Source organism: Oncorhynchus mykiss, chromosome 15 (genome assembly GCF_057628025.1).
Source record: "Oncorhynchus mykiss isolate SJ-2025 chromosome 15, ASM5762802v1, whole genome shotgun sequence".
Classification (NCBI taxonomy): domain Eukaryota; kingdom Metazoa; phylum Chordata; class Actinopteri; order Salmoniformes; family Salmonidae; genus Oncorhynchus; species Oncorhynchus mykiss.
In genome coordinates, this window is record NC_143036.1 from 11,150,153 (window position 1) to 11,174,495 (window position 24,343).

The window sequence follows — 24,343 nt, forward strand, 5'->3', positions numbered from 1 at the left end:
TACTCCGCTCGAAATCTGTCCACCAAAATAAAACCACTCATTGAAGAGTTGTATGGAGGATAATGAGAGAGTGTACAATTTGGTCAACAAAAAAATGTAATTGCTACGTGATGTTTATTTGATCGAATAGAAGTTCCGTAATGGTTAGGTTGTTAAGAATGCACTGATATAAGTGGACTCACCTGGCATTTTGGCAATTAGAAACAATAGGATTTTAAATCGGAGTTCTGCCTGTTGTTCACACGCATATCTGCCCTCTCATTGGCTAGGATCCCATCTTGTCTCCCCTCTCCCGTCTGGCTTCCATCTTTGAGGACATGTATTTCCATTGTTTGAGCGGTCTCTTTTCAATACATAATCTTTGGCTTGGCGCTTGGTATAACAATGTGTGTGGTCCAATGTCCGCTTGATGGCAATGTTGTTTCATCGTCGATGTAGGCTAGTACAGTAGGCCAACACTGTAGGTTACAACCTGGATAACCTTGATGTATTCCTCACTTTATTAGTCTGGGGTCTGGACTGTGAGGAATGTTGGTGATGGTGAGTTAAAGTTTGTTTATTGCTTGCTTGTTTCATCATCAAGAACACTCGTGCTCTCAGCCACATGATGCCAATACACACACCATCCTCTCTCTCTCTCTCTCTCTCTCTCTCTCTCTCTCTCTCTCTCTCTCTCTCTCTCTCTCTCTCTCTCTCTCTCTCTCTCTCTCTCTCTCTCTCTCTCTCTCTCTCTCTCTCTCTCTCTCTCTCTCTCTCTCTCTCTCTCTCTCTCTCTCTCTCTCTCTCTCTCTCTCTCTCTCTCTCTCTCTCTCTCTCTCTCTCTCTCTCTCTCAATTAAATTCAAGGGGCTTTATTGGCTTGGGAAACATATGTTAACGTTGCCAAAGCAAGTGAGGTAGATAATATACAAATGTGAAATAAACAGTAAAAATTAAGAGTAAACATTACACATACAGAAGTTTCAAAATTATAAAGACATTACAAATGTAATATTATGTATATATACAGTGTTGTCTCTCTCTCTTTGTCTCTCTATATATATATATCACTCATTCTCACACACACAGTCCAACCTTCGTCCATGACCCGTATCTCCCACCTCTCTTTTGACAAGTGAGGGAAGGAACATTTCTCTGAAGAGAGGCAAGGACTATTTACAGATGCTTTGACAGCAGAAAGTGTCGCCTTTTTATCGCAATGAAGCTTGTTTCCATGGTGACCCTGGCGGGACTCTGTGCGCGCACAAAAGAATCCCCTGTCCCAGATTTGGAGGATGAAAGCGCGCTCGGGCATGTGGGCCACGCAGACGCATATTGGCACGGTGGTTCTACAATGCGTTCAAACATCAGTCCTACAAAAGATCCATTGTAGCCCATGCAAGTGCAGGTCTCTACTATTCAGCTTTGTTCTTGTTTTTGGATTATTGAAGGAATTAACACAGACAACGTTGTCAACGTGTGATAGGCCTAGGCATATTCTGTAAAACAGAGTCATCTGAGCTTTAGAAAATAATACCCTATAGCCAGTGGTGTAAAGTACTTGAGTAAAAAATACTTTAAAGTACTACTTAAGTAGTTTTTTGGAGTATCTGTATTTTACTTTACTATTTATATTTTTGACAACTTTTACTTTTACTTCACTACATTCCTAATGAAAATAATGTACTTTTTACTCCATACATTTTGCCTGACACCCAAAAGTACTTGTTACATTTTGAATGCTTAGAATGACAGGAAAATTACCAATTCACCACCTATTAAGACGACATCCCTGGTCATCCCTACTGCCTCTGATCTGGAGGACTCACTAAACAGAGAACATCCCTGGTCATCACTACTGCCTCTGATCTGGAGGACTCACTAAACAGAGAACATCCCTGGTCATCCCTACTACCTCTGATCTGGTGGACTCACTAAACAGAGAACATCCCTGGTCATCCCTACTGCCTCTGATCTGGAGGACTCACTAAACAGAGAACATCCCTGGTCATCCCTACTGCCTCGGGTCTGGAGGACTCACTAAACACAGAACATCCCTGGTCATCCCTACTGCCTCTGATCTGGAGGACTCACTAAACAGAGAACATCCCTGGTCATCCCTACTGCCTCTGATCTGGAGGACTCACTAAACAGAGAACATCCCTGGTCATCCCTACTGCCTCTGATCTGGAGGACTCACTAAACAGAGAACATCCCTGGTCATCACTACTGCCTCTGATCTGGAGGACTCACTAAACAGAGAACATCCCTGGTCATCCCTACTGCCTCTGATCTGGTGGACTCACTAAACAGAGAACATCCCTGGTCATCCCTACTGCCTCGGGTCTGGAGGACTCACTAAACACAGAACATCCCTGGTCATCCCTACTACCTCTGATCTGGAGGACTCACTAAACAGAGAACATCCCTGGTCATCCCTACTACCTCTGATCTGGAGGACTCACTAAACAGAGAACATCCCTGGTCATCCCTACTGCCTCTGATCTGGAGGACTCACTAAACAGAGAACATCCCTGGTCATCCCTACTGCCTCTGGTCTGGCAGACTCACTAAACAATTATGTCTGAGTGTTGGAGTGTGCCCCTGGCCATCCAAAACTAAAATTTAAATAAAATGGTGCCGTCTGATTTGCTTAATATAAGGAATTTTAAATAATATATCATTTAACATTTGTACTTAATTATAAATTGGGTGGTTTGAGCCATGAATGCTGATTGGTTAAAAACTGTGGTATATCAGACCATATACCACAGTATGACAAAACCAGTATTTTTACTGCTCTTATTATGTTAGTAACCTTTTCATAATAACAATAAGGCACCTCGCGGGTTTACGGTATATGGCCAATATACCATTGCTACGGGCTGTATCCAGGCACTCCGCATTGCGTTGTACTTTAGGACAGCCCTTGGCCATGGTATATTGGCCATATACCACACCCCCTCGAAGCCTTATTGCTTAAGTATATTTGAGCAATTACATTTACTTTTGAAACTTAAGTATATTTAAAACCAAATCATTTTAGACTTTTACTCAAGTAGTATTTTACTGGGTGACTTTCACTTTTACTTGAGTAATCCTCTATGAAGGTATATTTACTTTAACTCAAGTATGACAATTGGGTACTTTTTCCACCACTGCCGATAGCACACTATCTGCTATAAAACATCAACTTTATGTACACAGTGTTGTGCCTTCAGTGTTACGCAATGAATTATTGAACTAGGTTCATGTAGCCTAGACTGAGAGGCAACGTATGATCAGAGAGCCGATGTGTGACGTGTCTGGATATTTAGGGCGTGAGCTTATTTGTTTTAAAGATATTCAGGGAATGCTAATTTTGTCTCAAGATACCATGTGTGGCCACAACTTTAGTAACCTGGACACATAGTTATCTACTCGTTAATTTAACCCACTTGGCCACAGAACAAGATCCACTAATTGGACATGCCTGTAGTTGGTGAACCATGTGCCCGCTGTCCCCCGGTGTGGCCGGTCACGCATGTGTGTTTGCTCATGCATGTCCGACACAGGCCGGCGGTTTTTAAAAACGAACGTGCACGCCTCACTCGGCTACACTCGCGCGCAGAGTGTCTGAGTGCCCGTGCCTCGGTGCCTGTTGGTGACGGTTGGAACGAGGGAAGGGAAAAGCCAGGACCGTTTTTTATACAGTCAACGTTTGACGGACAAATACGCGTCTCTAATCATGGTGGGGCGGACAAGCAATGGAACGCAAGATTACGCAGGTGCTTCTGGTGCACCCTGTGCGTCCGGACGCAGGAGAGGAGCAGGCACCGTAAGTCAGCCAACCAACAATAGTATACTTGTAACCTCTACCTGTACTATGCCTCAGCCAAGATATCTGGACCTTTATGGCACAGGACACAGTGGAATTGGGCTATCCTTTAATTGTGGTTGCTGGTTCAAGCCTTTAGATGTCAGTCATGTAAAACATGAAGTAGACCTATCAAGTAGGCCTACTTTTTCCCAGATTACTTTTGTGGCTGTAGTCTCTGGCTGTAGTAAGTTAGTGGCTGTAGTCTCTGACTGTAGTAAGGTAGTGGCTGTAGTCTCTGGCTGTAGAAAGGTAGTGGCTGTGGCTGTTGTCTCTGACTATACCCACACTGTGGCTGTAGTCTCTGACTGTAGTCTCTGACTCTGACTATGCAACAGTGTCCTTTATGTTCTTGTAGAGGTATTTAAAGAAAGACAGATGTAGAGTCAGAGAGAATCTTATATAAAGTGGTTAAAATCGATACAAAAAATGAAGCGAGAGAATGGTCCAGGGGAGAGAGAAGTAAAGGTGGAAAGAGGAGAGAGAAGTAAAGATGGAGAGAGAGGTAAATCTAGAAAGATGGAAAGAGAGGAGAGAAGTAAAGATGGAAAGAGAAGAGAGAAGTAAAGATGGATAGAGAAGTAAATATAGAAAGATGGAAAGAGAGGAGAGAATTAAAGATGGAGAGAGAGGTAAAGATGGAAAGAGAGGAGAGAAGTAAAGATGGAAAGAGGAGAGAGAAGTAAAGATGGAGAGAGAAGTAAAGATGGAGAGAGAGGTAAAGATGGAAAGAGAGGAGAGATGGAAAGAGGAGAGATAAGTAAAGATGGAGAGAGAGGTAAAGATGGATAGAGGTAAATATAGAAAGATGGAAAGAGAGGAGAGAAGTAAAGATGGAAAGAGAAGAGAGAAGTAAAGATGGAAAGAGAGGAGAGAAGTAAAGATGGAGAGAGAAGTAAATATAGAAAGATTGAAAGAGAGGAGAGAAGTAAAGATGGAGAGAGAGGTAAAGATGGAAAGAGAGGAGAGAAGTAAAGATGGAAAGAGGAGAGAGAAGTAAAGATGGAGAGAGAGGTAAAGATGGAGAGAGAGGTAAATATAGAAAGATGGAAAGAGAGGAGAGAAGTAAAGATGGAAAGAGAGGAGAGAAGTAAAGATGGATAGAGAAGTAAATATAGAAAGATGGAAAGAGAGGAGAGAAGTAAAGATGAAGAGAGAAGTAAAGATGGAGAGAGAAGTAAAGATGGAGAGAGAGGTAAATATAGAACGATGGAAAGAGAGGAGAGAAGTAAAGATGGAGAGGTAAATATAGAAAGATGGAAAGAGAGGAGAGAAGTAAAGATGAAGAGAGAAGTAAAGATGGAGAGAGAAGTAAAGATGGAGAGAGAGGTAAATATAGAAAGATGGAAAGAGAGGAGAGAAGTAGATGGAGAGAGAAGTAAAGATGGAGAGAGAGGTAAAGATGGAAAGATAGGAGAGAAGTAAAGATGGAGAGAGAAGTAAAGATGGAGAGAGAGGTAAATATAGAAAGATGGAAAGAGAGGAGAGAAGTAAAGATGGAGAGAAGTAAATATAGAAAGATGGAAAGAGAGGAGAGAAGTAAAGATGGAGAGAGAGGTAAAGATGGAGAGAAGTAAATATAGAAAGATGGAAAGAGAGGAGAGAAGTAAAGATGGAGAGAAGTAAATATAGAAAGATGGAAAGAGAGGAGAGAAGTAAAGATGGAAAGAGAGGAGAGAAGTAAAGATGGAGAGAAGTAAATATAGAAAGATGGAAAGAGAGGAGAGAATTAAAGATGGAGAGAGAGGTAAAGATGGAAAGAGAGGAGAGAAGTAAAGATGGAAAGAGGAGAGAGAAGTAAAGATGGAGAGAGAAGTAAAGATGGAGAGAGAGGTAAAGATGGAAAGAGAGGAGAGATGGAAAGAGGAGAGATAAGTAAAGATGGAGAGAGAGGTAAAGATGGATAGAGGTAAATATAGAAAGATGGAAAGAGAGGAGAGAAGTAAAGATGGAAAGAGAAGAGAGAAGTAAAGATGGAAAGAGAGGAGAGAAGTAAAGATGGAGAGAGAAGTAAATATAGAAAGATTGAAAGAGAGGAGAGAAGTAAAGATGGAGAGAGAGGTAAAGATGGAAAGAGAGGAGAGAAGTAAAGATGGAAAGAGGAGAGAGAAGTAAAGATGGAGAGAGAGGTAAAGATGGAGAGAGAGGTAAATATAGAAAGATGGAAAGAGAGGAGAGAAGTAAAGATGGAAAGAGAGGAGAGAAGTAAAGATGGATAGAGAAGTAAATATAGAAAGATGGAAAGAGAGGAGAGAAGTAAAGATGAAGAGAGAAGTAAAGATGGAGAGAGAAGTAAAGATGGAGAGAGAGGTAAATATAGAACGATGGAAAGAGAGGAGAGAAGTAAAGATGGAGAGGTAAATATAGAAAGATGGAAAGAGAGGAGAGAAGTAAAGATGAAGAGAGAAGTAAAGATGGAGAGAGAAGTAAAGATGGAGAGAGAGGTAAATATAGAAAGATGGAAAGAGAGGAGAGAAGTAGATGGAGAGAGAAGTAAAGATGGAGAGAGAGGTAAAGATGGAAAGATAGGAGAGAAGTAAAGATGGAGAGAGAAGTAAAGATGGAGAGAGAGGTAAATATAGAAAGATGGAAAGAGAGGAGAGAAGTAAAGATGGAGAGAAGTAAATATAGAAAGATGGAAAGAGAGGAGAGAAGTAAAGATGGAGAGAGAGGTAAAGATGGAGAGAAGTAAATATAGAAAGATGGAAAGAGAGGAGAGAAGTAAAGATGGAGAGAAGTAAATATAGAAAGATGGAAAGAGAGGAGAGAAGTAAAGATGGAAAGAGAGGAGAGAAGTAAAGATGGAGAGAAGTAAATATAGAAAGATGGAAAGAGAGGAGAGAAGTAAAGATGGAGAGATAAGTAAATATAGAAAGATGGAAAGAGAGGAGAGAAGTAAAGATGGAAAGAGAGGAGAGAAGTAGATGGAGAGAGAAGTAAAGATGGAGAGAGAGGTAAAGATGGAAAGATAGGAGAGAAGTAAAGATGGAGAGAGAAGTAAAGATGGAGAGAGAGGTAAATATAGAAAGATGGAAAGAGAGGAGAGAAGTAAAGATGGAGAGAAGTAAATATAGAAAGATGGAAAGAGAGGAGAGAAGTAAAGATGGAGAGAGAGGTAAAGATGGAGAGAAGTAAATATAGAAAGATGGAAAGAGAGGAGAGAAGTAAAGATGGAGAGATAAGTAAATATAGAAAGATGGAAAGAGAGGAGAGAAGTAAAGATGGAAAGAGAGGAGAGAAGTAAAGATGGAGAGAAGTAAATATAGAAAGATGGAAAGAGAGGAGAGAAGTAAAGATGGAGAGAAAAGTAAATATAGAAAGATGGAAAGAGAGGAGAGAAGTAAAGATGGAGAGAGAGGTAAAGATGGAGAGATAAGTAAATATAGAAAGATGGAAAGAGAGGAGAGAAGTAAAGATGGAAAGAGAGGAGAGAAGTAAAGATGGAGAGAAAAGTAAATATAGAAAGATGGAAAGAGAGGTAAAGATGGAGAGAGAAGTAACGAAGGGGATAAATGTAAATATACAGGGCATTCGGAAAGTATTCAGACCCCTTCCCCCACATTTTGTTACATTACAGCCTTATTCTAAAATGGATTAAATAAAATAAATCCTCAACAATCTACACACACTACCCCATAATGACAAAGCGAAAAACAGGTTTTTAGACATTTTTGCAAATGTATTAAAAATAAAAAACAGAAATACCTTATTTACATAAGTATCCAGACCCTTTGCTATGAGACTCGAAATTGAGCTCAGGTGAATCGTGTTTCCATTGATCATCCTTGAGATGTTTTTACAACTTGACTGGAGTCCACCTGTGGTAAATTCAATTGATTGGACATGATTTGGAAAGGCGCACACCTGTCTATATAAGGTCCCACAGTTGACAATGCATGTCAGAGCAAAAACTAAGCCAAGAATTGTCCGTAGAGCTCTGAGACAGGATTGTGTTGAGGCACAGACCTGGGGAAGGGTACCAAAACAATTCTGCAGCATTGATGGTCCCCAAGAACACAGTGGCCTACATCATTCTTAAATGGAGGAAGTTTGGAACCACCAAGACTCTTCCTAGAGCTGGCCGCCTGGCCAAACTGAGCAATCAGGGGAGAAGGGCCTTGGTCATAGAGGTGACCAAGAACCTGACAGAGCTCCAGAGTTTCTCTGTGGAGATGGGAGAACCTTACAGAAGGACAGCCATCTCTGCAGCACTCTACCAATCAGGCCTTTGTGGTAGCGTCGCAAGACGGAAGCCACTCCTCAGTAAAAGGCACATGACATCTCACTTGGAGTTTTCCAAAAGCACCTAAAGGACTGTCAGACCACAAAAAACAATATGATCTTTTCTTATGAAACCAAGATTGAACTCTTTGGCCTGAATGTCAAGCGTCAAGTCTGGAGGAAACCTGGCACCATCCCTACGGTGAAGAATGGTGGTGGCAGCACATTGCTGTGGGGATGATTTTCAGCCTCAGGGACTGGGAGACTCGTCAGGATTGAGGGAAAGATCAACGGAGAAAAGTGCAGAGAGATCCTTGATGAAAACCTGCTCCAGAGCACTCAGGACCTCAGACTGTGCCGAAGGTTCACCTTCCAACACGACAACATTCCTGAGCACACAGTCAAGACAATGCAGGAGTGGCTTCAGGACACGTCTCTGAATGTCCTTGAGTTGCCCAGCCAGAGCCTGGACTTGAACCTGATCAAACATCTCTGAAGAGACCTGAAAATAACTGTGCAGCAACGCTCTCCATCCAACCTGATAGAGTTTGAGAGGATCTACAGAGAAGAATGGGATAAACTACCCAAATACAGGTTTGCCAAGCATGTAGCGTCATAACCAAGAAGACTCAAGGCTCTACTCACTGCCGAAGGTGCTTCAACAAAGTAAAGGGTCTGAATACTTATGTAAATGTGATATTTCAGTTCTTTATTTTTAATACATTTGCTAAAAATTCTAAAAACCTGTTTTTGCATTGTCATTATGGGGCATTGTGTGTAGATTGTTGAGGGGGGGAAACAATGTTATCCACTTTAGACTAAGGCTGTAATGTAACAAAACGAGGATAATATGGTCTGAATACTTTCTGAATGCACTGGAGAGAGAAGTAAAGATTGAAAGATTGAGAGAGGGAAAAGAAATGTAAAGATTGAGAAAGGGGAGAGAAATGTAAAGATTGAGAGAGGGGAGAGAAATGTAAAGATTGAGAGAGGGGAGAGAAATGTAAAGATTGAGAGAGGGGAGAGAAATGTAAAGATCAGAAAGATTCACTTCCATGTTCCTGCTGGTTCATAGGAATAGAATAAGGTTAAAGCTCTCTCTAGGTTCCTTCTCTGTACTGTATATCATTGCAAATCAGTAGGAAACAGTATACTGTTCCCGTATATTCTTAAACGGTCTCCTCTCCTCCCCCCAACCCCTTGTTTTCTCTCATAACACCTGATCCCAAAAGCACAGGATAGGTGTCTACTACTATAACAGCCTCCTGCTTTCACCTATCCTGATGTGGTCAAGGAGGAAATGTGACAAGAAACTGGAGCTGATTAAGACTGTTGGGACACAGCACAGGGAGGAACCATTCCAACCTTTGAACACATAGTGGTGTCTCAATAGTCTACTCTAAAGAGGGCTTCCTTCATTTGCACTGATGTGAAAGAACTGGGTATATGAAAGCAACCTCCTTAGTGTGCATGTATGTGCCATGATTACTTTCACCTATAGTGTGTTTTGAGAGGAGGGGAGGGGAGGGGAGGGGAGGAGAGGAGAGGAGAGGAGAGGAGAGGAGAGGAGAGGAGAGGAGAGGAGAGGAGAGGAGAGGAGAGGAGAGGAGAGGAGAGGAGAGGAGAAGAGAGGAGAGGAGAGGAGCTACTGTAGACTATTGACATATAGCCTCCTAGACACTAATACTCACTGCCATCCTTCACTGATGGTCCTAGCCAGCTCAGCCAATCCGTATCACCCATGCAAATGAGACGGTGGGAGCTGTGCACTGATTGGAGTTCTCTCTCTCCCCTTTGTCATCGCCATGGCAAGAGTTTGGAGACGCTTGGCTGCTGGTCTGTGAGCGAGGGATCACTCTGCCAAAGGGAGGAGGAAAGGGAGGAGAGAGGGAGGGAAGAGGTGGAGTATAGGGAGGGAGAGAGGAGAGAGAGTAGGGCAGAGTGGGCGGGGATACAGGGGGAAGTGAAGAGAGGGGAAAGAGGCCGAGAGAGGAAGAGAGAGAGGGAGGTAGAGAGAAATAGAGAGAGATTGGGTGAGAGACAGAGAAATAGAGAGAGGCATCATCTCTCTGATGCTGAGTCACAGACAGGGGGTGCAGCCGCTGTATCCCATGAGCCTTTAGGGGAAACATGGAGGAGCTCGAGCACACCTGCCCCCAGCTGGTCACGGTAGGGTCTGTGTGTGTGTGGAGGGGAGGGGGGCTAGCTCGTCTCCTTGTTGTTTTGAAACAGATCCACTGTCTGTGTGTGTCTTTGGGGGATGTTCTGAATGCTGAGTGGACTGTGTGTTTCTGTGTGTTGGGGGAGGGTGGGGGGTTGGGTGTGTTTCCCAGTATTGGCAGGGGTACGTCTGTATAAGCAGTCTAGCATAGATCTCCTGACATGGACACAAAAGCTCAAGAAAACAGGGGCGATGCCAGCCCCATTCAGTCTCTCTCTCTCTCGCTCTCTCGCTCTCTTTCTCTCGTCTGTTTGCATCTCTCCCTTTTATTCTTTGTGACTCTCTCCTGCTCTTCATCATCTCACCCCTCTCCCTCTGTCTCTCTCTTTCTTTACTCCATCCCAGCGTTGTTGTTTTCTTAGTTAACCCTTCTCACTCTAGACGTTCTCTGCTTTTGCCAGTGTAAGGGTGTAGTAAGCATGCTCGCTGCGGTCACTCTGATTGGCCGATCGACCGAGGCATCCGCCTGCCCTTTGTCCGCTCTGGGCTCCTCCCCGATTTCACCTTGCAGTGGATTGTGGGAGAAGAGTTACCTCAGTGCGTCCTCCTCACTGTTCCGTTCTCTCCATCTGTTGCCATGGGGACGGGAGCTCTCTCTACCTCCTCTTTGTTCTATCCCTTATCCAGATGGAATACGTAGAGGTGGAATTACCTTCATATATCTTGTGTTATGGGAGTATATCTATGATGTCATTGGGGATGTCACTGGGGAAGTCATTCATGTTAGATTTTCTCTTTCTCTCCCGCTCTAGAGAATGAGAGCCGGAGAGATGTCAACAATATAAACATATGTTTCTCATGCCAATAAAGCCCTTTGAATTGAATTGAATTGAGAGAGAGAGAGAGAGAGATGGAGTTCCATTTTAGCCAGAAGTAAATACCAGTGAGTGCTGCTTGTCCCATCACCATGTAATTGATAGTTGTGATAGAGAATAGATATTAGACCTGATCAATAACATAATGGACATTACTAAGCCAGAGAGAGGGGATGGCAATCAAGAAGGGGACAACTTTTTTTTTTAAATCTCCTCCATCTCTCACTTTCTCTGTGTCTCCCACTCCTCTCTCCGTCCCCCTCTCAAATGAAATTGGATTCTTTCTGCCTCTTTTGCTTTTCAGGTGAATCTTTCCTCTCACTTCTTTGCTGCTCTCTCTTTGCCACTCTCTTCATCTATCACGTTGTTCCTCTGTAAATCCATACCATTTGTGGTTTGTTGTGAAGAGCAAAATGGTTTTGTAGATGTGAATTTGATGTGCTGTTTTAATATGCTGATGTTAACGCTGTAACACTGAACCAATAAAGTGTCTAACAGTTAAATCTCTTCCTCTGTTAAATCAATTCAGTACAATTCAATTGGCTTTATTGACATGGGAAACATATCAATAAGCCTAAGCAAGTGGAATAGATAAACAAAAGTGAAATAAACAATAACAAAATAACAGTTAACATTACACTCACAACAGTTAACATTACAGTTAATGTTACAGTTAACATTACACTCACAACAGTTAACATTACAGTTAATGTTACAGTTAACATTACACTCACAACAGTTAACATTACAGTTAATGTTACAGTTAACATTACACTCACAACAGTTAACATTACAGTTAATGTTACAGTTAACATTACACTCACAACAGTTAACATTACACTCACAACAGTTAACATTACAGTTAATGTTACAGTTAACATTACACTCACAACAGTTAACATTACACTCACAACAGTTACCATTACAGTTAATGTTACAGTTAACATTACACTCACAACAGTTACCATTACAGTTAATGTTACAGTTAACATTACACTCACAACAGTTAACATTACAGTTAATGTTACAGTTAACATTACACTCACAACAGTTAACATTACAGTTAATGTTACAGTTAACATTACACTCACAACAGTTAACATTACACTCACAACAGTTACCATTACAGTTAATGTTACTGTTAACATTACACTCACAACAGTTAACATTACACTCACAACAGTTACCATTACAGTTAATGTTACAGTTAACATTACACTCACAACAGTTAACATTACACTCACAACAGTTACCATTACAGTTAATGTTACAGTTAACATTACACTCACAACAGTTAACATTACACTCACAACAGTTACCATTACAGTTAATGTTACAGTTAACATTACACTCACAACAGTTAACATTACACTCACAACAGTTACCATTACAGTTAATGTTACAGTTAACATTACACTCACAACAGTTAACATTACACTCACAAAAGTTTCAAAAGAATAAAGACATTTCAAATGTCATATGTCTATATACAGTGTTGTAATCATGTACAAAGAGTTCAGGTACAACAGGGAAAATAAACAAACATAAATCTAGGTTGTATGGGTCTCTCTCTCTCTCTCAGATGCTGACAGAGCCTGCTATCTTTGCCAAGGACACCAGCTGTGAGTGCCGCGCCCCCCATGAGAAACTCTCCATCGCCCAGGCCCGCAGAGGCACCCCAAGTATACCTCCTCTTCTGGTCCAAGCTCCATTACTAGTTTATCACTGTTCCTCCTCTTATCCTCATTCTTCCTCCTCTCCTCTTCCCATCCTCAGTATTTTCACTCATAACCATCCGTTCTTCTTTTCCACATCCTCCTCACTTTCTCCTACTCCTCTTCTCCTCTATGATAGTGGTATATATGTGTTAGATGTAAACTCTGTGTGTGTCCTCTAGATGTAAACTCTGTGTGTCCTCTAGATGTAAACTCTCTGTGTGTCCTCTAGATGTAAACTCTCTGTGTGTCCTCTAGATGTAAACTCTGTGTGTGTCCTCTAGATGTAAACTCTCTGTGTGTCCTCTAGATGTAAACTCTCTGTGTGTGTCCTCTAGATATAAACTCTCTGTGTGTGTCCTCTAGATGTAAACTCTCTGTGTGTCCTCTAGATGTAAACTCTCTGTGTGTCCTCTAGATGTAAACTCTCTGTGTGTCCTCTAGATGTAAACTCTGTGTGTGTCCTCTAGATGTAAACTCTCTGTGTGTCCTCTAGATGTAAACTCTCTGTGTGTCCTCTAGATGTAAACTCTCTGTGTGTGTCCTCTAGATGTAAACTCTCTGTGTGTGTCCTCTAGATGTAAACTCTCTGTGTGTCCTCTAGATGTAAACTCTCTGTGTGTCCTCTAGATGTAAACTCTCTGTGTGTCCGTCCTCTAGATGTAAACTCTCTGTGTGTCCTCTAGATGTACACTCTGTGTGTGTCCTCTAGATGTTACATCTGTGTGTCCTCTAGATGTAAACTCTGTGTGTGTCCTCTAGATGTTACATCTGTGTGTGTCCTCTAGATGTAAACTCTCTGTGTGTCCTCTAGATGTAAACTCTCTGTGTGTCCTCTAGATGTAAACTCTCTGTGTGTCCTCTAGATGTAAACTCTCTGTGTGTCCTCTAGATATAAACTCTCTGTGTGTCCTCTAGATGTAAACTCTCTGTGTGTGTGTCCTCTAGATGTAAACTCTCTGTGTGTCCTCTAGATGTAAACTATGTGTGTGTTCTCTAGATGTAAACTCTGTGTGTCCTCTAGATGTAAACTCTGTGTGTCCTCTAGATGTAAACTCTGTGTGTGTGTCCTCTAGATGTAAACTCTGTGTGTCCTCTAGATGTAAACTCTCTGTGTGTCCTCTAGATGTAAACTCTCTGTGTGTCCTCTAGATGTAAACTCTGTGTGTGTCCTCTAGATGTAAACTCTGTGTGTCCTCTAGATGTAAACTCTCTGTGTGTCCTCTAGATGTAAACTCTCTGTGTGTCCTCTAGATGTAAACTCTGTGTGTGTCCTCTAGATGTAAACTCTCTCTGTGTCCTCTAGATGTAAACTCTCTGTGTGTCTTCTAGATGTAAACTCTCTGTGTGTCCTCTAGATGTAAACTCTCTGTGTGTCCTCTAGATGTAAACTCTGTGTTTCCTCTAGATGTAAACTCTCTGTGTGTCCTCTAGATGTAAACTCTCTGTGTGTCCTCTAGATGTAAACTCTGTGTGTCCTCTAGATGTAAACTCTGTGTGTGTCCTCTAGATGTAAACTCTGTGTGTCCTCTAGATGTAAACTCTCTGTGTGTCCTCTAGATGTAAACTCTCTGTGTGTCCTCTAGATGTAAACTCTGTGTGTGTCCTTTAGATGTAAACTCTCTCTGTGTCCTCTAGATGTAAACTCTCTGTGTGTCCTCTAGATGTAAACTCTCTCTGTGTCCTCTAGATGCAAACTCTCTGTGTGTCTTCTAGATGTAAACTCTCTGTGTGTCCTCTAGATGTAAACTCTCTGTGTGTGTCCTCTAGATGTAAACTCTCTGTGTGTGTCCTCTAGATGTAAACTCTGTGTGTGTCCTCTAGATGTAAACTCTCTGTGTGTGTCCTCTAGATGTTACATCTGTGTGTGTCCTCTAGATGTAAACTCTCTGTGTGTCTTCTAGATGTAAACTCTCTGTGTGTCCTCTAGATGTAAACTCTCTGTGTGTCCTCTAGATGTAAACTCTGTGTGTGTCCTCTAGATGTAAACTCTGTGTGTCCTCTAGATGTAAACTCTCTGTGTGTCCTCTAGATGTAAACTCTCTGTGTGTCCTCTAGATGTAAACTCTGTGTGTGTCCTCTAGATGTAAACTCTCTCTGTGTCCTCTATATGTAAACTCTCTGTGTGTCTTCTAGATGTAAACTCTCTGTGTGTCCTCTAGATGTAAACTCTCTGTGTGTCCTCTAGATGTAAACTCTGTGTTTCCTCTAGATGTAAACTCTCTGTGTGTCCTCTAGATGTAAACTCTCTGTGTGTCCTCTAGATGTAAACTCTCTGTGTGTCCTCTAGATGTAAACTCTGTGTGTGTCCTCTAGATGTAAACTCTGTGTGTCCTCTAGATGTAAACTCTCTGTGTGTCCTCTAGATGTAAACTCTCTGTGTGTCCTCTAGATGTAAACTCTCTCTGTGTCCTCTAGATGTAAACTCTCTGTGTGTCCTCTAGATGTAAACTCTCTCTGTGTCCTCTAGATGTAAACTCTCTGTGTGTCTTCTAGATGTAAACTCTCTGTGTGTCCTCTAGATGTAAACTCTCTGTGTGTGTCCTCTAGATGTAAACTCTCTGTGTGTGTCCTCTAGATGTAAACTCTGTGTGTGTCCTCTAGATGTAAACTCTCTGTGTGTGTCCTCTAGATGTAAACTCTCTGTGTGTCTTCTAGATGTAATCTCTGTGTCCTCTAGATGTAAACTCTGTGTGTGTCCTCTAGATGTAAACTCTCTGTGTGTGTCCTCTAGATGTTACATCTGTGTGTGTCCTCTAGATGTTACATCTGTGTGTGTCCTCTAGATGTAAACTCTGTGTGTCCTCTAGATGTAAACTCTCTGTGTGTCCTCTAGATGTAAACTCTGTGTGTGTCCTCTAGATGTAAACTCTGTGTGTGTCCTCTAGATGTAAACTCTGTGTGTGTCCTCTAGATGTAAACTCTGTGTGTGTCCTCTAGATGTTACATCTGTGTGTGTCCTCTAGATGTAAACTCTGTGTGTCCTCTAGATGTAAACTCTGTGTGTCCTCTAGATGTAAACTCTCTGTGTGTCCTCTAGATGTAAACTCTCTGTGTGTCCTCTAGATGTAAACTCTCTGTGTGTCCTCTAGATGTAAACTGTGTGTGTGTCCTCTAGATGTAAACTCTGTGTGTGTCCTCTAGATGTAAACTCTCTGTGTGTCCTCTAGATGTTACATCTGTGTGTGTCCTCAATATGTAAACTCTGTGTCCTCTAGATGTAAACTCTCTGTGTGTCCTCTAGATGTTACATCTGTGTGTGTCCTCTAGATGTAAACTCTGTGTGTGTCCTCTAGATGTTACATCTGTGTGTGTCCTCTAGATGTAAACTCTGTGAGTCCTCTAGATGTAAACTCTCTGTGTGTCCTCTAGATGTTACATCTGTGTGTGTCCTCTAGATGTAAACTCTGTGTGTGTCCTCTAGATGTTACATCTGTGTGTGTCCTCTAGATGTAAACTCTGTGTGTGTCCTCTAGATTTAAACTCTGTGTGTGTCCTCTAGATGTTACATCTGTGTGTGTCCTCTAGATGTAAACTCTGTGTGTCCTCTAGATGTAAACTCTGTGTGTCCTCTAGATGTAAACTCTCTGTGTGTCCTCTAGATGTAAACTCTCTGTGTGTCCTCTAGATGTAAACTCTGTGTGTCCTCTAGATGTAAACTCTCTGTGTGTCCTCTAGATGTTACATCTGTGTGTGTCCTCTAGATGTAAACTCTGTGTGTGTCCTCTAGATGTTACATCTGTGTGTGTCCTCTAGATGTAAACTCTGTGAGTCCTCTAGATGTAAACTCTCTGTGTGTCCTCTAGATGTTACATCTGTGTGTGTCCTCTAGATGTAAACTCTGTGTGTGTCCTCTAGATGTTACATCTGTGTGTGTCCTCTAGATGTAAACTCTGTGTGTGTCCTCTAGATGTTACCTCTGTGTGTGTCCTCTAGATGTAAACTCTCTGTGTGTCCTCTAGATGTAAACTCTCTGTGTGTCCTCTAGATGTAAACTCTCTGTGTGTCCTCTAGATGTAAACTCTCTGTGTGTGTCCTCTAGATGTAAACTCTCTGTGTGTGTCCTCTAGATGTTACATCTGTGTGTGTCCTCTAGATGTAAACTCTCTGTGTGTCCTCTAGATGTAAACTCTGTGTGTGTCCTCTAGATGTAAACTCTCTGTGTGTCCTCTAGATGTAAACTCTCTGTGTGTGTCCTCTAGATGTAAACTCTCTGTGTGTGTCCTCTAGATGTAAACTCTCTGTGTGTGTCCTCTAGATGTAAACTCTCTGTGTGTCCTCTAGATGTAAACTCTCTGTGTGTGTCCTCTAGATGTAAACTCTCTGTGTGTCCTCTAGATGTAAACTCTCTGTGTGTCCTCTAGATGTAAACTCTCTGTGTGTCCTCTAGATGTAAACTCTCTGTGTGTGTCCTCTAGATGTAAACTCTCTGTGTGTGTCCTCTAGATGTAAACTCTCTGTGTGTGTGTCCTCTAGATGTAAACTCTGTGTGTGTCCTCTTCAGTGGACCGTCCAGTGCGTGTATATGCAGATGGAATATTTGATCTGTTCCACTCCGGCCATGCCAGAGCCCTGATGCAGGCCAAGAACCTCTTCCCCAATGCATACCTCATAGTGGGAGGTATGTACACACACACACATGTAGTTTCGAAAAACTGGAAAATATTGTTCATACAAATGTTCCTTACAAAAGACTTAAAACTGAAGCAATTTCGATTTGTACGGACATACATTTATAAACATGTGGATATAATGACTCTTAGCTAAACATATATGTTATTCATACTCTCTGTTACCTTTGTGACTGTGTGTGTGTGTGTGTGTGTCAGTGTGCAGTGATGAGCTGACCCACAAGTACAAGGGTTTCACAGTGATGACGGAGGATGAGAGGTACGAGGCTCTGAGACACTGTCGCTATGTCGACGAGGTGGTCCGAGACGCACCATGGACGCTCACACAGGACTTCCTGGAGAAACACCAGGTGTGTCTGGCTGTTTCCATCACACTTGTTCATTCAGCGTTCTCTGACTGTGTATCTAGAGTAATGTGCTAGCGTGCACGGCTCTTTTCTGGGTCTCACTTTATCTGCATGCGCTTTCTTCCTGCTCTGGGATTCTTGTCTTCCTGTTTTGTGATTCTTGTCTTCCTGTTCTGTGATTCTTGTCTTCCTGCTCTGTGATTCTTGTCTTCTTGTGTTCTGATTGTTTCTCAGATCGATTTTGTGGCTCATGACGATATCCCATACTCCTCAGCAGGAACTGAGGACGTCTACAAACATATCAAGGAGGCAGGTGTGTGTATGTGTGTGTGTATGTGTGTATGTGTGTGTATGTGTGTGTAAAGCTCTATTCAGAATCAGTTTCAGGTATCCACACGTCTGGAGATTCTTGTATTAGCCGAAATGTCTAGAATGTTCCGCCGGCTTTCAGCAGCGACAATTTGATTAGATGTTACATTTTAAGAACGCTCCCCTACGTGCCCGTAGGAGGGGTGCAGCGTGTTATGTTTGTTACTGTTCACTGACTGCAAACAGTTGTTGTGTACCGTTTTGCTAGTTTGCAATTTTGCAGAAAAAAAAAAAAAAAAAAAACGTAATTCTGTTTTGCCAGAATTGTGCTGTAGTCTTTGAAGGCGTTACATCTCCTCTGCTAGAACAAATGACTGTATGGCTTCAACACTCTCCTCCTAAGCAAGTCATTTGATTGGTTTGACGTGTTGCGAAGCGTCACTCATTTACAATGGGGTTTACACCACTTTTTAGAGACTTTCTGCCATTGACTTCAGCAGGCTTTCAGATTAGGGAAGGATGATTCTCGACGATCAGTGTGTGTGTGTGTGCATGTTCAACTGTGTGGGTGTTTATTTGTAATATATTTAGAACATGTGTGGGTGTTTATAATATATTTATAAATGTGTGGGTGTTTATGATATATTTATAAATGTGTGGGTGTTTATAATATATTTAGAATATGTGTGGGTATTTATTTCTAATATATTTAGAATATGTGTGGGTGTTTATAATATATTTATAAATGTGTGGGTGTTTATAATATATTTATAAATGTGTGGGTGTTTATTTATAATATGTGTGTGTACGTGTGTGTTCCAGGCATGTTCGTGCCGACCCAGCGGACGGAGGGTATCTCGACCTCTGACCTGATCACTCGTATCGTACGAGACTACGACCTCTACGCTAGACGCAACCTACAGCGAGGCTACACCGCTAAAGAGCTCAACGTCAGCTTCATCAACGTAAGTGTGTGTGTCTGTGCTGTCTACCCTTAACAGAACTGTCGCTTTTGTGTGTCCGTGTACACTCAGAACATAACTGATAACTGTCAAAAAACACAGACATACAGTACAGCCAACCTCCCTCCAACCTCCCTCCCTTCAACATTCCTCCAACCTCTCTCCAACTTCCTCCAACCTCCCTCTCTCCAACCTCCCTCTCTTCAACCTCCCTCTCTTCAACCTCCCTCCCTTCAACCTCCCTCTCTTCAACCTCCCTCTCTTCAACCTCCCTCCAACCTCCTTCCACCAACCTCCCTCCCTTCAACATTCCTCCAACCTCTCTCCAACTTCCTCCAACCTCCCTCTCTTCAACCTCCCTCCCTTCAACATTCCTCCAACCTCTCTCCAACTTCCTCCAACCTCCCTCTCTCCAACCTCCCTCTCTTCAACCTCCCTCTCTTCAACCTCCCTCCCTTCAACCTCCCTCCCTTCAACCTCCCTCCCTTCAACCTCCCTCTCTTCAACCTCCCTCTCTTCAACCTCCCTCTCTTCAACCTCCCTCTCTTCAACCTCACTCCCTTCAACATTCCTCCTGCCTCTCTCTATTCAACCTCTCTCTATTCAACCTCCCTCTCTTCAACCTCCCTCTCTTCAACCTCACTCCCTTCAACATTCCTCCTGCCTCTCTCTATTCAACCTCTCTCTATTCAACCTCCCTCTCTTCAACCTCCCTCCCTTCAACCTCCCCCTCTTCAACCTCCCTCTCTTCAACCTCCCTCTCTTCAACCTCCCTCTAACCTTCCTCAGGAGAAGAAGTACCGCCTGCAGAACCAGGTGGACCGTATGAAGGAGGCAACATTTCTTCAACCTTCCTCCAACCTACCTTCAACATTTCTCCAACCTTCCTACAACCTTCCTACAACCTCCCTCCAACAGTCCTACAACCTTCCTCCACCCTCCGCCCAACCTTCCTCTAAATCTCCCCTCAAGCTCCCTCCAACCTTCCTCTAACCTTCCGTTCACCCCCAACCTCCCTCCAACCTGTTGATCATATCACTCCATCATTTTACGTCCTCCCTTTTCTCCATCCTTTCTTTTAGTTTATCTCAACTAGGGTGAACATGATAGGAGATATTGTACAGCGATCGACTGCAGTGTGACTTTTTGCAGTGTGACATCCAGTGAGCAGGCCTACACTGTTACAGAGCTCTCCAGATAGAGACTGACTTCATGGACAAACAGACACAGTTCTCTATGCTTATAGAATAATATAATAGACTGTGTCTGCCCTATGCATTCTGTTTCTACCTGCATCATTCTGTAATATGGTGCCTGCTGACTGACTGTGCCCTAGTGGAGACTTAACAGAGAGAAACACTGCCCTCTAGAGGAGTTGTAGTGTAGCTTCATCTTTCCTGGGAGACGAGGAGAGATGGCTACTTAAGACTATTGAAATGCACCCCGTTGCCATAGCGACTGCATAAATGAATGGATGTTACATCATTTCAACAATGGTAACACCAAGGAATTCAGCTCCCTCCAACTCCCTCCCTCCCTTCAATTTTCCTCCAACCTCCCTCCAACTTCTTCCAACCTCCCTCCAACATTTCCCCAATCTTCCTGCCTCCCTCTCTCATTCCTTCAACTTTCCTCCAACCTCTCTCCAACCTTCTACCAACCTCGCTCCCTCCAACCTCTCTCCAAGCTCCCTCCAACATTCCTCCATCTTCTCCCAACCTCCATCCTTCCCCAACCTCCCTCTCTCCCTACAACCTCTCTCCCTCCAACCTCCATCCAACCTCCATCCAACCTTCCTCAGGAGAAGAAGTACTGCCTTCAGAACCAGGTGGACCGTATGAAGGAGAAGGTGAAGACGGTGGAGGAGAAGAGTAAACACTTTGTCTACCGCGTGGAGGAGAAGAGCCATGACCTCATACAGAAGTGGGAGGAGAAATCACGGGAGTTCATTGGTAACTTCCTGGAACTGTTCGGCCCAGATGGAACATGGGTAAGTAAGGCCTGTCTCTCATGCTCCGCTCATGCAAATTTTACAATCACTCATCTGACATGTCACTTCCTTGTTCAAAAATCTAATCTGTGAACTAAACTGTGTACCTCCAACTAGACTAGTCTTTGAAGTGAAAGTACTCTCACATACCGGTCTCTGTCTCTCTCCGACTTCCTCTCTTTCCATCCCTCCACCATATCCTCGCTATCCCTCCACCCTATCCTCTCTCCACTCTAACCTACCCCCTCCTTCCATCCCTCTCTAAACTCTCTCCATCCCTCCACCATATCCTCGCTATCTCTCCACCCTATCCAATCTCCACTCTAACCTACCCCCCTCCCTACCTCCATCCCTCTCTAAACTCTCTATCCCTCCACCCTATACTCTCTCCACTCTCCCCTACCCCCTCCCTCCATATCCCTCCACCCTATCCTCTCTCCACTCTCCCCTACCCCCCTCCCTCTCTAAACTCTCTCTATCCCTCCCCCTATTCTCTCCACTCTAACCTACCCCCCTCCCTCCATCCCTCTCTAAACTCTCTATCCCTCCCCCATCCTCTCTCCACTCTCCATCCCTCTCTATCCTCTCTCCACTCTCCCCCTCCCTCCGTCCCTCTCTAAACTCTCTATCCCTCCCCCTATCCTCTCTCTACTCTAACCTACCCCCCTCCCTCCATCCCTCTCTAAACTCTCTATCCCTCCCCCTATTCTCTCTCCACTCTAACCTACCCCCCTCACTCCTTCCCTTCCTCTCTTTCCATCACTCTCCTCTCGCCCTCTCTCTCTCTCCATCCCTCTACCCCCCCCCCCCCCAACAGAAACAGGTGTTTAGTGAGCGTAGTGGTCGGATGATCTCCTACGCCATGTCACCTCGCGGGTCACCTAGCAACAGTCCACCCAGGCAACTGTCTCCATCCCGTTCCCCATCTCCTCCCTCTTGCTGGTCTCGGCCCAGGCCAGCCTCCCCCTCCTCACCCAAAGAGGCCTCAGCCTCCTTCAGTAGCATGAGTGAAGAAGATGAGAACGACAAGTAGTGCCCCGGACTGTGGAACACATGCCATGTTCAAAACAACTGGGAAGTCGGAAATCTTTGACTTCCAACTTTAGTCAAGTCAAGACCATTTAGAACTTGGGAAAAAACGAGCTCCGACTGGTGAAATCGTTTTCAACAGTAAACTAACTCGGAATTCCAAATCGGAAACTCTGACATCTTTCTAGAACTCCAACCTGAAGATCCCCCCCACCCCACACACACACGCACACACTCTATCATCTTCTTCCACACACTGACAGCAATGACGGGATGCTGAAACTGTATCTTCCAGGAAGTAGATATGCAAGACAGAGGTGGGTCATGGGAAATGTAGTCTAGTGCTACAGCACAAAGAAGCCATCACAGTCTCTGTTGCCTGGGCAATGAAGCAGATGGGAGTGTAGAGAAGATGATGCGACTGATCTGTTTTCGATTGCTCAGGTCTGACAGAGGCAGTAAATAAAATAGTGCCTGTTGATCATATCACTCCATCCTTTTATGTCCTCCCTTTCTTTTCTCTATCCTTTCTTTTTTTTAATCTCATTGTGAGAACAACTAGGGTGAACATGATAGGAGATATTGTACAGCGATCGACTGCAGTGTGACTTTTTGCAGTGTGACATCCAGTGAGCAGGCCTACACTGTTACAGAGCTCTCCAGATAGAGACTGACTTCATGGACAAACAGACACAGTTGTCTATGCTTATAGAATAATATAATAGACTGTGTCTGCTCTATGCATTCTGTTTCTACCTGCATCATTCTGTAACATGGTGCCTGCTGACTGACTGTGCCCTAGTGGAGACTTAACAGAGAGAAACACTGCCCTCTAGAGGAGTTGTAGTGTAGCTGCATCCTTCCTGGGAGACGAGGAGAGATGGCTACTTAAGACTATTGAAATGCACCCCACTGAATCATTAATTTGCCATAGGGACTGCATAAATTACATGTGTAAAAAAAAAAATAATTGGGGGGGGGGAGGTAGGTTAGCAGTTAAGAGTGTTGGGGGCCTGTAACTGACATGTCGCTGGTTCGAATCCTCGAGTTCACTAGGTGAAACCTCGAGCTGACGAGGTGAAAAATCTGTTGACGTGCCCTTGAGCTAGGTACTTAACCCTAATTGCTCTGGATAAGAGCGTCTGCTAAATTACTCAACAATGGTAACACCATGGAACTCAGTACCTGATTGGTGATTGCATAATTAACAGAACACTTGGAACTTCAGTGTCAGGGAGGTTTGTCTCCCCCCTTTCCCAATGTGGCCGCCTGCCCGGCCCATCTATGGTAAACAGCTACAGAAACTGATCTAGCAATTCAGTAGCATTTAGAATGTACAATTGGGACTGAGCTTATTCAGGGACCTTCCTTAGAGACCAGAGAACAAAGTCCCAGTTATAGTCCCAGTATGGCCAGTGTTATCCACAAAGGCCTGGCGTGGCCATAGAATCCGGTGGCTGGAACAAAAACCAGTACCGGCCATTTGTGGATTGGCTTGTTCACCTCTGCTGTGGTAGAATCCAGATGGTCTCTGGCCTAGCTAGTCACAACACCACACAGAACTGTGAACTCTTCAACTCAGTGTCTCTCGCTATGACACAACTGTTCCACAGCAGAAAGCCACATGAAACCACTTGCTACCACACAACTCCTGATCCGCCTTAGAGAGGTTCTTGTCCTGTATGTAACCTATGTAACCCTGCACTGTATGTACAAACGCTGGAATGTCTGTTTCTGTTTGTTATGTTCTTATTTTATAATGGCTTCATATGTAAATAAATAGAAAATGAAAAGCATTGAAAGAGAAGCAGCTTGGTGATTGTTTCCTCTCAATCTCTCTCTCTTTTTCAGCAGATACAGACTCACACACACACTCACTCACTCACTCACTCACTCACTCACTCACTCACTCACTCAGTTGTTCTTCTTTTTACTGTGGGTTTGAATAATTTACAGTAGGTACTGCAGTAGGTATTAAAGTGGGTATTAAGGTGGGTATTACAATAGGTATTACAGTAGGTTTTACAATAGGTATTACAATAGGTATTACAGTAGGTATTGTAGTAGGTATTACAATAGGTATTACAGTAGGTATTACAGTAGGTATTACAGTAGGTTTTGTAGTAGGTATTACAGTAGGTATGGTAGTAGGTATTACAGTAGGTATTACAATAGGTATTGTAGTAGGTATTACAGTAGGTATTACAGTAGGTTTTGTAGTAGGTATTACAGTAGGTATGGTAGTAGGTATTACAGTAGGTATTACAAT

General features: G+C 43.2%; 1 protein-coding gene across 6 annotated transcripts; it reads left to right on the top strand.

Annotated features, from left to right (window-relative positions):
* Positions 1-327: 327 nt before the first annotated feature.
* Positions 328-23,870, top strand: LOC110490905 (choline-phosphate cytidylyltransferase B). Of its 6 annotated transcripts, XM_090199248.1 has the most exons (10): positions 3,574-3,795; positions 12,674-12,773; positions 17,311-17,427; positions 17,636-17,787; positions 18,019-18,097; positions 18,916-19,058; positions 19,845-20,037; positions 20,588-20,651; positions 20,805-21,045; positions 21,863-23,870. In XM_090199248.1, exons 1-10 carry the CDS (start codon positions 3,706-3,708, stop codon positions 22,076-22,078), a joined length of 1,395 nt encoding a protein of 464 aa, XP_090055374.1. In that variant the 5' UTR covers positions 3,574-3,705; the 3' UTR covers positions 22,079-23,870. The 6 variants fall into 6 exon arrangements, 4 of the variants coding, with proteins under 4 accessions (XP_036799588.1, XP_036799587.2, XP_090055374.1 ...); XM_036943693.2 differs by lacking the exons at positions 3,574-3,795; positions 19,845-20,037; positions 20,588-20,651 and adding an exon at positions 328-540 and having other exon boundaries at positions 20,857-21,045; XR_016486536.1 differs by lacking the exon at positions 3,574-3,795 and adding an exon at positions 353-540 and having other exon boundaries at positions 19,845-21,045.
* Positions 23,871-24,343: the final 473 nt, after the last annotated feature.

Excerpts from the sequence above, each read along its gene's own strand:
- LOC110490905 (XM_090199248.1), top strand. The coding sequence starts at position 3,706 with ATGGTGGGGCGGACAAGCAATGGAACGCAAGATTACGCAGGTGCTTCT. Across the intron at positions 12,774-17,310 it reads GGCCCGCAGAGGCACCCCAA|TGGACCGTCCAGTGCGTGTA; the intron begins GTATACCTCCTC and ends TGTCCTCTTCAG. Across the intron at positions 18,098-18,915 it reads CAAACATATCAAGGAGGCAG|GCATGTTCGTGCCGACCCAG; the intron begins GTGTGTGTATGT and ends TGTGTGTTCCAG.